We start from the raw sequence: 19,187 nt of genomic DNA, 5'->3' as shown, positions 1-19,187 counted from the left end.
GAAGGGCCTGTATTGTGCTGTAGGTTTTTTATATTCTATGTTCTTTCTTAAAAAAATAAGTAAATCAATTACAGTATACATATATTGAATAGATTTAAAAACTCTCGGAAGGTCTCTGGGAAGCCTTTAGGGTTGTTTGGGGTAAGTGTGTAATTAAAATCTTGTTTTCTGTATTCTTTCAAAAATATTCTACTGATCCTTCAGGTATATTGCAAGGAGAATAATAATTGCAGAATGTTTCATGAGTACAGAAACATCAGCAAGGGTTCTTGAATTTCCAGAATGATCTTGTGTTTTAAAATTGTATCTTTGTTTTGATCATTATGTAAAATTCTAAGAAGATGGCTATTATAGGGTGAAGTATCACTAATGGCTGAAAATTGTGATATATTTTTATTTCTGCTGTGTTTGTGATCTCCTTGATTTTGGAACTACTTGATATAACAGATCATGCTATATATTGGTGGGTGGGTAATAAAATGGACGAGTTCACGGCGCTAGCCAGGCGTCAAGAGAACATTTCGGGAGTGCAGTGTTATGTGTTTCACTGGAACGGGGCTGCACGAGGACATACCCGATCAAAACTTCTCCATGGACGACTTCCAGACCGTTCCAGCTGACTGGAAGTGCACTGAGAGCAGTAAGCGTAAAGGAGTTGGGTGCTTACTGTTCTGGTTAACAACAAATGGTGCAATCCGGGTCTATTACGGGTCAGGTTGAGGAACGTGTTTGTAGACCGGATACTGAACTTTTTACTGTTGGACTTCGGCCACATTTCACCGAGATACAACACTGGGCGGCACAGGAGGTCGTTCCTGCCTGTGGCCATCGAACTTGCAGCTCCTCCTGTGGACTTTTTTCCATCTGGCATAGTTTGCATTTTGTTGTTTGATTGTTTGTGGTTTTTGTATTGCTATATTTATGCTCTATTCTTGGTTGGTGCGGCTGTAACGAAACCCAATTTCCCTCGGGATCAATAAAGTATATCTATCTATCTATCTATATTTTATTTGTGAAGGACAGATTACTTTCACTGTTCAGAATGAAATATCTTTAAAACAGTAGAAGTTGCGTAAGAAGGTTTAAAGAGAAGGTGTCAAGTGGCTGTTTCCTAAGATCTGTAATCAGTGTTAATAGTTTCAGGGCTGGCTATCTAGGACTGAGAAGAGTAAACAATTTTCAGAGGTTTGAATCTTAAAGTTGGAGAAAAAAATGAGGGAGCATATTGCTGTCTGTATATTTGCTGAAAAAGATCAGTATGATTCCAGTGTTTAATTGGCAACAGAAAATAAGTGCCATTTTAAGTCAAATAATTTACACCTCTTTTAATGAATTATTTTAAAGTAATTTCTAATTTTTTAATTCTGTAAATTTTATAGCTTTTATAACTTTATTGATGTTTGCCAGCTAATGTTTGGATCTAGGAGTTTTCATTTGGAAATCTAATCATTTTATAATTTTTTTTCAGAAAATCAGATATGAAAGCACGTTACGAAGAAATCCGCAAAAAATATGGTATGTCAATGTCATTTGCCATTACTTTTTAATCATGCCTCATATCATCATATCAATTTGTCTTGCATATTAAAAATATTTTTGTAAATTTCATTAGTGTAAGGTTGCAATCAAATAATAATTCTGTCATTTGTCTTCTACATGCCACGTCAGTTGGTACTTTCCATCAGTATTTCTTCATCACTACAGATATTTAAGGTGGATAATAGGAAAATCACTATGTAATATACTTAGTTTTTTAAAAACCATCTAACAAAATATGACACATGGTCGTTATATAAAATTAAATTTCACAAAACTGGAATATGACAAGCATGGATAAGGGATAGCAGACCATTGCTACTGGATCACAATTCTCAACCTTCTGCTACTTACAGTTTATATTAATGAGTTAAAGAAAGCAGAAAATAAGCAATCCAAGTTTGCCATTAACATAAGGAGGAAAAAAGGAGCTGTTAAAAAGATAAACAGGGACGTAGCAAGGTTAATTGAATGGATAAGAAGGTATTAGAAGTATAATGGTGAAAAATGTGACGCCCTGCACTACTTTGGGAAAGAGCAGACAACTTTTTAAATCATGAGCAAATGGTAAATGCTGGGGTGCAAAGACCTTGTGCATTGGTTATTGAGACACAGAATAAAGAGATGCAGGTTATATGTAATTAGGAAGGTAAGGGTTCTGTTGTCCATCATTGCAGGGAATGTGGAGTACACATGAACATGCAGAGAATGTTCTGGACTACACTGAACTCATTTGCAGTATTCTGTGCAGATTTGGTCTCTTAACCGGAAAAGTGATTGTTGCCTTCTAGAACATAAAAGAAGATGTACAATATTTATTGCTGGGATGAGGGTTGTGCTTTGAAGATAGACCGAAAAGTTTGGCCAGTGATGTTTTGAACAATTCTAAGTGATATTGCGTAAGATTTTCAGACTGATTGTCACGATTGGTGCCAAAACACTATTTCCTCTGCTGAAGTGCATATTCTCAGGATGCAGGCCAGCCATTTAGGACTAATGTCACAAAGGTACTCTTTATGTTGAGGCCTCAGCATTGTAGATGTTTAGTGATTGGGTGGATTCAGGGCTGAAGCAGGTAGTTTTTTGGGTGTTAGATGAATTGTACAAAATAGTATTCTTGAAGCTGAGCTATTATATTTATTGAACAGCAGAGAAAGCTCCAGGCCCTGTGAATTATTACTGCTTTCATTTCTTGGGATCCTGTTGATAGTGAATAGAATGTGGTGATTTTGATTAGAATGGGGAGTAGCTGAAGTAATGGCATTGAGGTACTTAGGAGAAGCAAGTGAGGAAGATGTGTTTTAAAGCAGAGAATTCACTCTTTCATTCCTTGACAATACTACTGATTTCTGAATACAACTATTTCACAACCTTAACTTGAATCATCTATTACTGCTGCAAAAAGCTACTCTGAAGCCCTTAAAACTTTTATTCAATGGCACCTTTTGATCACCATCATGAGGTTTTAGCTGAATCTACAGATATAAAATTGAATGATAGGTCAGTTTTTGTGTGATCCAGTTCATGTCCCATTTTGGAGCCCCGAAATTCAAATTGAGCTCTGGCCCTTGATGATACAACTGTCCCACAAAGCAGAGCAATCCTTGAAAAGTGACCAGGTCTCAGACGGTGGTTACTGAGGATTAACCATTAAGCTGCCCTGTTGGATAACTTGTGCTGTCAAAGGTATTTGGAATACTTCCAATTCTGTGCCAAAAACAGCCATTTAACTGCAGTTAGAATATGATTAAAATGGTTAAAGATATGAGACAAAGTTGAAAAAATACATTTAGCTTTTAATTTTTCTAAAAAAAAGTAATTAAAATAAAAAAATGCAATCCACTCAGCTGTATACATTTAATTATTAAAAGGTGTGATTGACAAAAATAAGGGTGTTACAGAGGCTACATGTATTTGAAATGGATGTTTCAAGGTTATGAAACAGTGGTGGGCACTTAGTAGGGCAGCACTGCAGTGCAGTTAAAAGAGTTACTGACTTGCAGCTCCAGTGATGCAGAATTAATCCTAACCTCCGGTGCTGCCTCTGTAGAGTTTTCTGGTTTCCATGTGACAATATGGCTTTTTTCCAGATGTTGTGGTTTCCTGCTAATCTGAAAAGTGTGTGAGTTTGAAAGTTAATTGGCCACTAAATTGCTGTGTGCATAGATGAGTTGTACAATCTGGACCTGAGGGTGTGGTGTTAGTAGTTGATTGAAATGTAGAGAGAATAGATAGGTTATGCTAGGTTTAATGTCAAAATGGATGCTTGCTGATCAGCACAGATTCATCGGACCGAATGGCCTGTTTCTATCCTGTATCTCTTTTCAGGTTCTATTTTCCTTTCATCCAAGTTGGTGACCCATTCAGATGAAAGATTGTAATGAAAAGAACACAAGTGATTCACTAATGCGAATTAGAATAGGAAATCTGTCCTCCTGAACTGACCTGTATGACTCTAATGTCATAATGGTTTTAGGAGACACTAGAGTCTACACATGCTACAGTCTGAAGCAAAAGACAAACTCAGCCGGTTGAGAAGCACCTTTGGAGGCAGTTTTAGGTCAAACTCCTGCATCATGATTTAGAGTAATTGTCACCAACCTTTTTAAGCCCAAGATCCCCTACCTCGACCTCAGTGAAAGGCAAGATCTACCTACTAAATCATTTAGAGAAAAAAAACAGCTCAGATTGTACTTCCAATTTGAGGCCTTTTATTTGGGCGAATTGTATTTGAATTACACAAAATACTTTTGTCAGCTTTCAAATTAATTCAAACAAGAAAACACTGTAACTAGCATATCAAACAGGCCATAGCTGTTTTTCTTTAAGAATATTACTATACTTCACACCTTTAATTCTAAGTTTCATTATTTAATTTTATTTCAACACGAAAAATAAATGAATAAAAATTGACTGTTGCACTCAGTGTGATGACTGGGGCTGAATACTTTCTGTTAGTTCCCTGAAATTTGGCTCATAACTACAGACAGCCAGTCTGAGACAGTCTGTGAGGTGTAGGGTTGCCAGCTGTCCCGTATTTCCCCTGCTAAGGTAGAACGTTCCTATGAAACCTTTTGTGCCGAAATGCTTTGCGCCAAAGAAGCAATTACCATTCATTTATATGGAAAAAAATTTTGAGCGTTCCCAGACCCAAAAAAAACCCTACCAAATCATACCAAATAACACATAAAACCTAAAATAACACTAATATATAGTAAAAGCAGGAATGATATGATAAATACACAGCCTATATAAAGTAGAATTAATCAAAATTAAGCCAAAACCGATTGGTGGGGTAAAGAGAAGAAATCAGCACGTATGCGCATGCGCACATAGGTGCCCACGCAAGGCTTTGGTAGTCTTTCTCGGGGTAAACACAAATATCCTGGGATTTGACTGCTACTTTTGTCCGTTATTTGGGAGTGAGAAAGTTGGCAACCCTAGAGAGGTGTCTGTCAGTAAGTCAGCTCCTGTACTTAGATTTAATAATTTTCATCTGTGAAAATACAACTTCACATAGATGTTGACCCAAAGCAGGCACTGACTTTTAGTGCTATAAAACCAATGCACACACCGCGCATTGCTTGGCCCCATCAGTAGTAATTGCCACCAGTTTATGAATGGGGATGTCATTTTCACGGACATTTTTTTAAACTCATTGTAATTATCCTCACCTCTTGTTCTTTCCTTTAATTGCAAAAGAGTGTGGAAGTCCTCCTTTGTTGTAAAATCCTGGAAAGCCATTCTGACAAATACAACAAGCTGAGCTGTTTGCATTACATCCAGAGATTCATCGAACTGTAGTGAAAAATATTCACGTCCTCTGACTGTGACTCTACCCTCCTTGTCACTGTTGCAGGGCCAAGTGGTATATTATGTATTGCGGTTGTGACGCCGTTTTTGTTTTTAAAGTCATTAAAAACAGTCTCTGCGGTAATGACCATTGCTTCCTTGAATAAATCGCCATCTGTAAAAGGCTTCTTGTGTTCAGCCAAAAGGTGACTTACAAGAAATGATGCTTCAATAGCAGCCTTATTTTGAGCAGCATGTTTTGTGAAAAACGATTGCTGGGCCTTCAACCCCGATTTCAGCTCAACTTTCCAGACACGAATTGCGCTCTTTGGGGGGTAGGTGTCTTTAAATTCTTGGTAGTTGGTGTTGCGGTGTTGCGGTGCCGCGCCAGATTCCCTCTTTTAGTCGGTGCTTGTGTTTGGTGGCACAGCATACACACACACTTGTCTTTCACCAAGGTAAATAGAAATTCCTCTTTCCATTCTGGATGGAATTTGTATGTTTTCGCCTTCTTTCGTGGAGCCTCCGCCATGCTATCAGGATATCACGAGCGATTGCCGATTGCATCGCCTCTGATCTGAGCTGACATTTACGTGCCGGGCAGCACCTAATTAATTAGCTTGTTTATTTCGGCTTTTTTTCTTAAAAATGTGCTGTGTGCATCCCGACTACCGCTGCACCACTGCCTGCTTCACGGCCCGGAGTTTGGGGACACTGCCGTATATTGATGTTTGCGACAGTCGGTACTCTTATCCCTAATCTGATTGGTTACTTTGATGCAGCACAGGCTACGCTGAAAATGCAGTGCATGGCAGGGGAACTACACACATGCACACTGGGCAGAAAGAACGGAACTAAACCCCCACAACCTGGAAACAATCTCTTTTTACAAACAGCTTTTTAGCGAAAATATTGCTATATTACCATTATCCTAATTAGTATTGCTTACTTTTATAATGCTCACATAAGTATTTGTGTATTTATTCTTGATTTTTCTTCGGGATCTACTGGGAAAGTCTGAAAGATCGACCGGTCGATCACGATTGACGGGTTGGCGACCCCTAATTTAGAGGAAAAATAATAGATATATAGAACTGAGGGGGGAGGGGTCAGACAAAGGCTGCTAGTTTATAAGTAAAACCAAATGAGAAGGGGATAATGGGTAGATATAAGGAAGGGCGGGTGTTGAGGCAGAGGCTGGAAGGTGATAGGTGAAAACATAAGGGGAAAATAAAGTTCAAAGTAAATTTATTATCAAAGTACATGTATGTCACCATATATGAGCTTGAGATTCATTTTCTGTAGGCATTCACAGTAAATACAAAGAAACACAATAGAATCAATGACAGACCACACCCGACAAGACAAACTATGCAAATACAAAAGAGAAAAAAATAATAAGTAAATAAGCAATAAATATAGAGAACATGAGATGAAGAAACCTTGAAAGTAAGTCCATGGATTGTGGGAACAGTTGAGTGATGTGGTGAGTGAAGTTATCCCCTCTGGTTCAAGAGCCTGAAGGTTGAGGGGTCATAATTGTTCCTGAATTTGGTAGTGTGAGTCCTGAGGTTCCTGTACCTCCTCCTTGATGGCAACAATGAGAAGAGAGCATGGTGTGGATGGTGGGAGTCCTTGATGCTAGGTGCTGCTTTTCTGAGATATCTCCATGTAGATGTGCTCAATAATGAGGAGGGCTTTATCCGTGATGGACTGAAAGTAGAGGCACTGCTGTGCTATCTTTGTAATGGCAGTTACGTATGGGACCCAGGACAGATCCTCTGAAATTATAACACCAAGGAATTTCAAGTTTCTGGCCTCTCCACCTCTGATACTCCAATGAATCCATGAACACTACCTCACTATTTTCCCCCTCTCTTTGCACTACTTATTTAATATAACTGTACTTCACGGCATACCGCTTTGGTTCTGCAGCAGCAGTACATTGTAATTCATAATAATTTAAAAACTAATTTACAATATTAGAATAAGTATATTATATGATAATTTTTTAAAATTTCAATAATATATTATTGTAATTTATATTTTTAGAGTTATTGTTATGTATTATAATGTACTGCTGTCGCAGAACAGTGACACTTGGTACGCCAGTGATATTAAGCCTGATTCTGGTTCTGAAGACAAGCTCATGGACCTCTGGTTTCCTCCTCCTGTAGTCAATAATTACCAGTTAGGTAGTTGAAACTAGGTAGGGGAGAGAAGGGTGAGGGGAGGGTCCGAGGCTGGTAAGTGATGTGTAGAAATAGATAAGGAATGATTGGCGGATAGAGCCAGGCAAGGGAGAGCTTAAGGATGGTGAACCAAGGGAGAAGAAACCAGATATATACAGTGGCATGCAAACATTTGGGCACCCCGGTCAAAATTTCTATTACTGTGAATAGTTAAGTGAGTAGAAGATGAATTGATCTCCAAAAAGTCATAAGGTTAAAGAGGAAACATTCTTTTCAACATTTTAAGCAAGATTAGTGTATTATTTTTGTTTTGTACAATTTTAGAGTGAAGAAAGGGAAGGAGCGCCATGCAGAAGTTTGGGCACCCCAAGAGATTTGAGCTCTCATAACTTCTACCAAGGTCTCAGACCTTAATTCGCTTATTAGGGTTATGGCTTGTTCACAGTCATCGTTAGGAAAGGCCAGGTGATGCAAATTTCAAAGCTTTATAAATACCCTGACTCCTCAAACCTTGTCCCAAAAATCAGCAGCCACGGGCTCCTCTAAGCAGCTGCCTAGCACTCTGGAAATTAAAATAAATGATGCCCACAAAGCAGGAGAAGGCTATAAGAAGATAGCAAAGTGTTTTCAGGTAGCCGTTTCCTCAGTTCATAATGTAATTAAGAAATGGCAGTTAACAGGATGGGTGGAGGTCAAGTTGAGGTCTGGAAGACCATGAAAACTTTCCAAGAGAACTACTCATAGGATTGCTAGAAAGGCAAATCAAAACCCCCGTTTGACTGCAAAAGACCTTCAGGAAGATTTAGCAGACTCTGGAGTGGTGGTACACTGTTCTACTGTGCAGTAACACCTGCACAAATATGACCTTCATGGAAGAGTCACCAGAAGAAAACCTTCCCTGCGTCCTCACCACAAAATTCAGCGTCAGAAGTTTGCAAAGGAACATCTAAACAAGCCTGATGCATTTTGGAAACAAGTCCTGTGGACTGATGAAGTTAAAATAGAACTTTTTGGCCGCAATGAGCAAAGGTATGTTTGGAGAAAAAAGGGTGCAGAGTTTCATGAAAAGAGCACCTCTCCAACTGTTATGCACGGGGGTGGTTCAATCATGCTTTGGGCTTGTGTTGCAGCCAGTGGCACGGGGAACATTTCACTAGTAGAGGAAAGAATGAATTCAATTAAATACCAGCAAATTCTGGAGGCAAACATCACACTGTCTGTAAAAAAGCTGAAGATGAAAAGAGGATGGCTTCTACAACAGGAAAATGATCCTAAACATACCTCAATATCCACAATGGACTACCTCAAGAGGCACAAGCTGAAGGTTTTGCCGTGGCCCTCATAGTCCCCGGACCTAAACATCATTGAGAATCTGTGGATAGACCTCAAAAGAGCAGTGCATGCAAGACGGCCCAAGAATCTCACAGAACTAGAAGCCTTTTGCAGGAAGAATGGGCAAAAATCCCCCAAACAAGAATTGAAAGACTCTTAGCTGGCTACAGAAAGTGTTTACAAGCTGTGATACTTGCCAAAGGTGGCGCTACTAAGTACTGACCATGCAGGGTGCCCAAACTTTTGCTTCGGGCCCTTTTCCTTGTTATTTTGAAACTGTAAAAGATGGAAATAAAAAAGTAGTCTTGCTTAAGATATTAAAGAGATGTGTCATCTTTAACTTTATGCTGTTTGGAAATCAGGTCATCTTTTACTCGCTTAGCTATTCACAATAACAGAATTTATGACCGGGGTGCCCAAACTTCTGCATGCCACTGTAGGCATGTATGTAATGGGCAGATGGAAGTAGATGGTGGGAGAGTAACAAGTGTTGGTGAGTGGTGGGGAAGGGACAGAAAAGATGAACAAAGGAGGGAATTTGGGTATGGGGAAGGAGTGCAGGGGGTGTGAATTACCTGAAGTTGGAAAATTCAATGTTTATATTATTGGGATGTTGGCAACCAAGCAGAACATGAGGGGCTGTTTTCTGGTTTGCTTTTAACCTCACCATGACAGTGGAGAAAGCTAAGGACAGACAGTTTGATAGGAATTGGATTGGAAGAAGAGTTGAAATGACATGCACTTGGAAGCTTAAATTGGCTATTACAGGCAGAGGGTGAGTACTCTGCAAAACAGACATCAAGTCCATTTTTAGTGCCGCTTTCTTAGAAAACGCCAAATTGCAACCACAGAATGCGTTGGAAGCAGGTTGAAGGATGTTCAGGTGAATCTCTGTTTCACTGTGCATCTAAAATCTGTGATAATTCTTAACTGGAAACAGAAATAGCCCAACTGGGTAATCAGTTCAAGGAGCAAAGCTCCAAATTAAAGATTCTTAATAAAAGACATGAAGATCTTTTTTACTTCATTATCTAGTTGGATGCCTTGGATCTATTTTGTTGTATTAAGCGGAAAGGAAAATTTATTTGCTATCTCAGATATGTCACAGATTCTTTAAATGAATTATGTCAAAGTAGCAGCAATTAGCCCTAGACTTACCCCTTGAACTCCATCTCAAGTTCATGATTGGAACAACGCCTACAGGCTGATGTTGAATCTTTAGCGTGGGAAAGAATCCCAAAATTTCTCTCAGTTCTGTGGAGTATTGACAACAAACTGTTGGTAATTTTCCAGTATTCTCACAAAATTCCCACCATTATACCTTTTAATAAATAAATTTTAGCGGAACTTCATCCTTTAGAATGAATTCAAAGGTACAAAAGCAAGGAGGTTGCAGCAAAATTATTTATAAATGTTTAGTGAGCCCACATGGGAGCCTCACTTTGAACACTACTTTTTTAGTGTCAGTGTCTTGGCAAGCATGGAGTGGTGATTTACCAAAAACGTGCCTACATGAGGGGTTTCTATAAATTGTGAGATTGGAAAAATAGGTTTGTGCTTTGAACAGACAGAACTATAGGGAGAATTTATTTCAGAGTAAACTTGACGGGTCTATTTCTGCTGGCTTTAAGTTCAATTACTGGGGGAGTCAGATTAAAGATAATTAGCAAAAAGTTCATAATTAGCAATGAGAAACTGTTTTGTTCATCAAGTTCGTCCAGTCCAGAATGCAATACTCAAAGAGGTCATAGAAACAGGTTTGGTGATCATTGTATATCCGGACATATGTTTGAAAAGAAGATATTTGCTGTCTTTGTGAAATTTATGGAAGGGTTATGTGGAAGAAAAGACAACAATACAGTATATATGAAGAAGTGAATGGGCTCCTTGTGTGTTGTATCATTCCATGATGGAGAAATCTAATCTCTGAACGTTGTTAGGCAATTTTAAGCATAAATTCCAAAGCTAGGATTTATTTTAACTGGGAAAAGGAACATAGTGAGTGACATTGTTCATGTAGGCCCAGTGATTTTTTTTAAACCAGGGTTGGGTTACACATCTGTTTTTAATCAGTAACAGTATGTTGAACTTAGAACTCTTGCTGACGTTTCAATTTGTTTAGGTTATTCTTAGATGCTCAGTTACTGTGCTATTCACAATAACTTCTGCTAAGTTTCAAAAGTATAAGTGTCATTCATTGAAGTAATGAGATTTAACGAAAATGGCATAGGTTTTGTGGTCAGCAGCATATTGTCAAAACTCAGTGGCCTTGATTTTTAGACTGCATTCATCAGTGATCTTCCTTGTATAAATTTGAAGAAAACATTGGGAAATTTTTCCACACCATGCTTTTCAATGTCTGTACTGTGTAGCTCTAAAGCATTAACTCCTCCCACAGAATCAGAAGTAAAGGCATTACGCACTATCAGAGTTGTCCTGAGTTGTTCATGGAGGCGAGGCATGTCTAAACTTTTAAACCTTGAAGATGCATTTAACAAATCTAAGCTAATTGATCTATTAGATAATTACTTAAATGAAACATCCTTAGTCTTACTAAATTTTGATATATGAGAACATATTTTAAGTCATTTTGAAATAATAAGCTTTTTAAAACCGTGCTAAATCTCTTGTAGCTGTTTTCTTCCATTAAAATCATTCCTTTGGACAGAAAGAGAACATTGCTTGCACTTCCTTGGACAATTTCAGAATTACTGTCAGTTTCATGTAGTTATGACAGTCGGTGAATACTGGTACCGTGGTTGGAGATGTTATTAGTTATGCAGCACAAATCTTCAGCACTACATCTTGGTTGCTGACTCAACTTTGTGCTTTATTTGAAAGGCAACACCAAATAGTATAGAGCTTGCTAATTACATGTTCACGGTCAAACTTTACACTTCTTGATTACACTTTATCTATTGTATTTTATAGAAGATTTGCCATTGTTTGCAGTTTTCACAGTGGAAAAGTATGTGATTAAGCTAGAGAGGTTGCAGGAAAGATTCACAAGGAGGTCAGTGCAGATGAAGTGTCTCACCCTAAAATGTCGGCTGTCCATGACTCTCCAAAGATGATGCCTGATCTACTGATTTCTTCCATCATCTTGTGTTTTGCTCCAGATTCCAACATCTACAGGGTTTTTTTTTTACATGGAAGGTGGTTGGTATATGGCATGAGCTTCCAGAGCAGGATTAGGGTCAGGTACAACTATAATGTTTTTTAAAAATGGACAGGTACATGGATAGGAAAGGTTCAAATTAATATGGACTAAAATGGTTGCAATGGACAAGTTGAACAGAAGGCCCCTTTTCAGTGCTTTATAATTCTAAATCAACAAGTTCCTCTCACAATGAAAATACACCATTTGGTGTACACGCTATTCTCCCTTAGATTATCAAGACCCTGTACCTGAGCTCCAAACCAATGGTAGTCCAACTTTTAGAAATAGTCACATAATTCTCCTTTTTCAACTGAAATGCAGAAAATAGTTGGGGATAGTTTATTTTGATCTGGGTCTCTAATGGCTATGTTTGTCTGTAATTGCAATTCATAAATCTCCAATCTTCCATTTTGAACAATTTGCAATCGTGTGCCCATGTTGGTGGAGATAATATATTTTTGTATAATATGTAATTTAAATGATAAATAATATAAAATATACAGTGGATTCCGGTTAATAAGGACACATCGGGACCAGTACATTTTGGTCCAATTAAGCAGCTGCCCCAGTTAGTTGAAGTTTCAACATGGAAATAAGTTCAAATTAAATTTATTATCGAAGTACATATACGTCACCATATGCAACCCTGAGATTCATTTTCTTGCAGGCATACTCAATAAATCCATAATAGATGAATAACCATAATAGAATCAATGAAAAACCTCTCCAACTTGGGCATTCAACTAGTGTGCAAAAGACAACAAACTATGCAATTACAAAAAGAAAGAAACAATAATATCCTAGCTATATATATGTGTTAATACTTTTGCATGGTACTATACTAGAACATGTTATTATTAAAAATGAGGCAGATATCTTAGCAAGTTTAGAGATGTCCACAGAGCCTCATAGAATCAGAATCAGGTTTATTATCACGGGCATGTGACATGAGAGAAAGAAAAAATAATAAATAAGATAAAAATAAACAAGTAAATCAATTGTGTATATTGAATATGTATTTAAAAATGTACAAAAAACAGAAATACTGTATATTTTTGAAAAAGTGAGGTTCAATGCTTCAATGTCCATTTAGGAATCGGATGGCAGAGGGGAAGAAGCTGTTGTGACCGACAGGGAGTGAACTGATGTTATTACTGGTGCTGGACAGACTTTTAATACTTCACTGGCCATAGGTGATGTGCCAGATGGTTAGAAGACAGCAAATGTACCTTTACTCAAGAAGGACAGCAGGGATAAGCCAAGCAACTACAGGCCACTGAGTGTAATGTCAGTGGTAGGGAAGCTGCTGATGAACAAGGTTAATCTACTCTTGGAGGTAGTCAGAATGACTCTGTTAGTAGGATCTATTCCTCAACCATCAAGCTTTTGAACCAGAGGGGGTAACTTCACTCATTTTCACTCACCCAACACTGAAAGTTCCCACAATCTGTGGACTCACATTCAAAGACTTTTCATCTCAGATTCTGGATATTTTGTTGTTTATTTATTATTATTATTTCATTTATTTTTTTCTTTTTGTATTGGCACAATTTGTTGTCTTTTGGCACATTAGTTGTTTGTCTTGTGTGTGTGATTTTTTTTCATTGATTCCATTATGGGTTTTTTGTATTTCCTGTGAATGTCCGCAAGAAAATGAATCTCAGGGTTGTACATGATGACAAATATGTAGTTTGATAAATTTACTTTGAACTTTGAACTTTACACTGGATTTTTTGAAGTGGTAACAAGATGCGCTGAATAAAGGTAATGTGAGTTGATGTGATCTTTAAGGCCTTTGCAATGTAGGAAATTGGTCCAAATGGTAAGAGCCCATATGATCCAAAGCAAGTTGACAAATTGGCTTGGTAGTAGCAGACACATGGGAACGATGGAGCGTTGTTTTTCTGATTGGAAATCTCTGACCAATGATTAACCAAAAGGTTTGATGCTGAGGCTGTTGTCAATTGTTTTGTACACTAGTAATTAGAATGTGAGTGATGTGACACAGAAATTAGTGACAGTGGTGTTAGCGGGAGGACAGACTTAGGCTACACAATGATTTTGAAGAGTTGGTAAGATGAGCAGAGCATGGCAGATAGAATTTATCCTGATAAGAGCACACTACAGAAGGCCGATACCTTTGTGGAGGACCAATAGGGGTAGACATATGGAGTATTGAGAGATAGAGGGACCTAGATGCAAAAGTCGTAACAATGCCTGAAACACAAAGCAGTGTAGAAAGAGTATGCCTTCATCAAATGAGGCGTAGAAACTAAGAGCATCAAGGATATATTATAACATTGGTCATAGCAACAGTATATTTTACATTTCTGGTCACTACGCTGGAGGAAGGATATGAATGCTCTGGGGAGAATGTCAAGAGGATTCACCAGGTTATTGCTGGGGTGGAGTGTTTGATTAGGAGAGACTGGATAAGCAGGTTTGCTTTTCTTGAAGTTGAAGAGACCGAGGAGAGACCCGATAGAGGTGTGCAGAATTATGAGGGGCATAAATAGGGTACATAGAAGATAGAAAATTACAGCACAAAGAATGGGTCTTCAGACCACCCTTTCTGCACTGGCCATGATGCCAGCATAAATTAATCTTGTCTGCCTGCACATGGTCTATATCGCTCTGTTTTCTGCCTAGTCATGTGCCTCTTAAACATTGTTTTCATATCTGCTTCCACCACTTCCCATTGATGCTTGTGTAAAAGAAATTGCCTCACAAATCTCCTTTAAACTCTTCCCCCCTCACCTTAAATCTGTAATCTTCAGTTTTTGACATTTTTACCCCAAGGTCTTGGTTTGATCCCGACCTTGGGCATGACTATGTGGAAATTTGCGTGTTCTTCCTGTGACTTGCCTCACTCATTTCGGAGATGTGCTGTAGTTTAATTAGCTACTCTTAGATCGTTCCAAAGGCCAGGTAAGACGGCCACAGGAGTAATGTGGACAGCAAGCTGGATTGAGAGAGGCTGAATAGTTTGGGACTTTTTTTTAATGAGCATAGGAGAAGGAAGGGTGAACAAATGAAGTATATAAAATCAAGAGGGGCATGGATAGAGTCAATGTTCACAATCTTTTTGCCGGGTTAGGGAATCGAGAACTAGAGGACATCGGTTTAGGATGAGGGGAGAGACTTAACAGGAACCTTAGTGGCAACTTCTTCACCCAGAGAGTGGTCAGTATATGAAGTGAGCTGTCAGTTGAGGCGGGTACATTAACAACATTTAAAAGATATTTGGACAGCTAAGTGGATAGGGAAAAGTTTAGAGAGATATGGGGCTAGCTTAGATGGGAAACATAGACCAGTTGGACCTAAGGGCCAATTTCCATGCTGTGTGTCTGTCTGTACAGCTCAGATGCGGTGAATGATGAAATAACCCAAATTTTGAGGGCATAGATATACAGGAAAAAAGATTTTTAAAGGATCTGGGGGCAATTTTTCCATTATAAAGGAAGGTGGGTTTTGGAATGAGCATCAAAGAAAGTGGTAGAGATGGATATAATTACAAAGTTTAAAAGGAATTTGATAGGCAAGGTTTAGAGAATATGGACCAAGCAGGGGGTAATAGGACTAGCTCAAGTAGACAACTTAGTTGTTCTAGACAAACTGGGCTGAAGAGCCTATTTCCGTGCCCTATAACTCAGTAGGTACATTTAATGTCAGAGAAAAGTATACAATATACATCCTGAAATTCTTTTATTTTGCACACATACAGGAAAACAGGAGTACCCCGAAGAATGAATGTTCGCCAAAGCCCCCCCAACTTCCCCCTTCTGCGCACAAGCAGCAGCAAAGTAATGGCCTCCCCACCCAGCAAAAAGCATTAGCACCCCCCCCACCAAGCACTCAAGTGTGCAGCAAAGCATCAATAAAGATGCAGTACCCCAAAGACCAGGGGTCCCAACCTTTTTGCACCGCGGACCGGTTTAATATTGACAATATTCTTGTGGGGCGGGGGTGGGGGTTTGTTAACCACGACCAGAATATAGCTGATAAGTCAACTGTAAGTCACTTATAAGTGGCTAATACACTCAATTTCGTCTAATAGGGTTTATCTAACGAATTTAATATTAAACACAGCGCATATTTTCCTTGCATGAATATTGATAAGTCAATTATAAGTCAATAGCATCGTAACATTTTAAGTAACGTTTGGATATTAAACACACTTCATATTTTCCTCGTATGAACATATAAAATCATTGCAACACACCAATATCGCTGAATCAGTGGGAGCCCTGGGCTTGTTTTCCTGCAACAAGATGGTCCTATCGAGGGGTGATGGGCGACAGCGATACTCTAAGGGGGTTCCTTATGTCCAGTCTATTCCGCAATTTAGTTTTCGTTGCATTCATTGCAGAAAATTCGGCTTCACGGCGATATGATGTTGGAAATGGAAGCAACGTTTTCAGTGCTTTTGTAGCTATCTCAGGATATTCAGCCTTGACTTTGATCCAGAATGCCGGCAGAGATGTTATGTCAAACATACTTTTCAGCCCACCGTTATTTGCAAGCTCGAGGAGTTGATCTTTTTCCCGCGCTGACATGGATGATTCACTAGGGACATCCACAAATGGGTCACGGACCCATTCCTTTGCACGTCTTGGGTCACTGATGACCTCACGTGCGTTCAAGTTCAACAGTGCATGACAGAATGAGGAAAGGTGCAGCTGACTCATATCGTTTCATATCACCAAATCATATCGTTTCCTTGCGGCCTGCTAGTGCATGCTTTGCGGCCCGGTACCGGTCCACGGCCTGGTGGTTGGGGATGACTGCCGAAGACTGCCCATTCACCTGGTATTAAACATGCCACAGGGTCTCTCTCTCCCTAATAAGGGAAAAAGGGGTGTCCACCTTTCACAGCGAGACATAACAAAACAACTCGCTGATTTATGGTGTTAAAAGTCGGTTGCGTTGCTTTTTCTGAGCTCTGTGCCCAAAGAACTCAGGTCTCTGGGCATGCAGCCAGCTTGCTGCTTTTGATCTTCCGTGTACTCTCACGACACATCAGGCGGAGGCACCAGCCTTGAACCTGCCCGCCTCCAGAGTCATGAAAATCTGGCACGCTGAAGGCGAGCTAGTCTTCCAGGCTGCATCCTTGGCATATCAAAAAGCAGCCGGTCATAAGGCCCCGAGAGTAGGTCCCATTTCTGCAAAGATCCGAAGTCAGCGTGTAATTTCAGGTCAGGGTCTTCAAATAAACCCTGAAAGGGGAAAAGGAGATATCAAAGATAGAAATAGAACTGTTTCCAAAGATGTAAGCAAAGTAATCGTCGTTAGGTGCCATCGTCCTCCTAAGCTCCGCCCAATCTGTGATTTCATATCACATATCTCAGCAGATCTCTGACAGCTCATGTTTCAGGTTTTAGCTTCCAGTTGTCTTCATTGATGCAATTAGGATTTTAGTGGAGTTTCTGTTTTGCCTGGTTCATTCATTGCTCATTTTGTTGTTGTTGACTCCAATTTTATATAATCAGCTCAGACATTCCACTTCTATTTTTATGTTAAGTGGATTTCAAGGTTGAAATTAAATTCTGGAACTTTCTCTGTTGCATTCTCATTATTCACTATGTCTTTGGCAATAAATGAGGGATGTACACAATTTCTTAAACTGTTGGAATAGTATTTCCTGGCAACAGCAGTCTGCTTGTATGAATTACCTTTCCACTAGGAAACCCACACTTGTTTAGATACCTTGGTGATACTTGTGCATAAAAATGCCTTCAAACATATAACATAAGAACTAGGAGCAGAGTAGGCCAACTTGCCTGTTGAGTCTGGTCCGCCATTCAATAAGATCATGACTGATTTGGCCGTGGGAACAGCTCCACCAACCTGCCTTTTCCTCATAACACTTAATTCCCTTGCTAAACAAAATCATAACTCTTTATAAATGATTTTTGTATGCCTTTATAAATCTTGTCCATGATGTTGAGAAACGTCTATGCCACCACATCATATGTGAGCCCCCTTAAAAAAACGGAAAGGAAAGTTATGTGGACAAACATCCCGGCTCCTGTGTTTTTCCTTTGACTGGTCTCTGGTATTACAAAACATGGCAAAGACCCTCTATCAAGGTGTGTTAGGGAAAGTTTAAAGTTAACTTATGAGGCAAATTTTCTGCACAGGGAATGGAGAGTGCCTGGAATCTGCTGCTAAGGAAAGTGGTAGAAGCAGATATAATAGCAACTTTTAAGTGGCATTTCGACAGATACATGAACAGGCAGGCAATGCGGGGATATATATACAATGTGCAAACAGATAGAAATAGTTTAAATTGATATCAATGGCTGGCATAGACATTGTTAGCTGAAGGTACTGTTCCTTTGTTCTACTCTTTTGTGTTCAAAATTCTTGTCTGACTGAGTACAGATCCAAAAATTCTCAAACAGCTTGACACATACAGGATAGAGCAGCCTGCTTGATTGTTACCCCTTTTAGCACCTTATTGGGTCATTTCCTACACCACCAATGGACAGTGGTTGCAATGTATATTGACTACAGAATGCACTGTCTAAACCTACAACCTGTACTACCTAGAAGGACAAGGGCAACTTTGCATGGGAATATTATGATTTGCAGGCTTACCTCCATGTCACACTCCATCCAGACTTGCATTGTATTTCTATCCAGCACTGCAGTGATCAAGAATAGGGCTTATCACCACTTTCTCAAGAACAATTAGGATGTGCAACAAATTCTGGCCTTGCAAATGATGACGTGTTCTGAAAAATAAATAAGCATGAAGAAGGCTCTCGCCTTCTATGGTGTACTTTTGAACACTGTGGTTGACTTTGTCTTCACTACCAACTCTATTTATTATTTTATTTATTTAGCGATATGGCACGGAGTAAGCCCTTCAAGCCATGCCTCCCCAGCAACCCCACAACCCAGATTTATCTTAACCTAATCACAAGATAATCTACAAGCAAGCAGTTAACCTACCTGGTACCTCTTCAGCCTGTGGGAGGAAACCAGAGCTCCCGGGGAAAACCCACACATTCCACGAGGAGGACATACAGAGAGTCCTTACAGAATGGCACCAGAAATGAACTCTAAATTCTGGAATGCCCCAAGCTGTAATAGTGTCATGCTAACCATGCCAGTCTTGATTAGTGTAGCATTTAGCAGTACATTCCAGATCCTAACCACTGTTTGTAAAA

The 19,187-nt window shown here is 39.2% G+C and overlaps 1 protein-coding gene across 1 annotated transcript in view; it reads left to right on the top strand.

Annotated features, from left to right (window-relative positions):
• LOC140195433 (pituitary tumor-transforming gene 1 protein-interacting protein-like) overlaps positions 1-19,187 on the top strand; it is a 78,879-nt gene that overhangs the window by 54,280 nt on the left and 5,412 nt on the right. The window contains exon 6 of the mRNA XM_072253727.1: positions 1,469-1,515. Within this exon, the coding sequence (XP_072109828.1) occupies positions 1,469-1,515 (47 nt within the window). The remainder of the gene's footprint in view (positions 1-1,468; positions 1,516-19,187) is intronic.

Source organism: Mobula birostris, chromosome 3 (genome assembly GCF_030028105.1).
Source record: "Mobula birostris isolate sMobBir1 chromosome 3, sMobBir1.hap1, whole genome shotgun sequence".
In the NCBI taxonomy this organism is placed as follows: Eukaryota; Metazoa; Chordata; class Chondrichthyes; order Myliobatiformes; family Myliobatidae; genus Mobula; species Mobula birostris.
The sequence above is the reverse complement of the archived record's forward strand: the minus strand, read 5'-3'. Positions and strand labels throughout refer to the sequence as shown.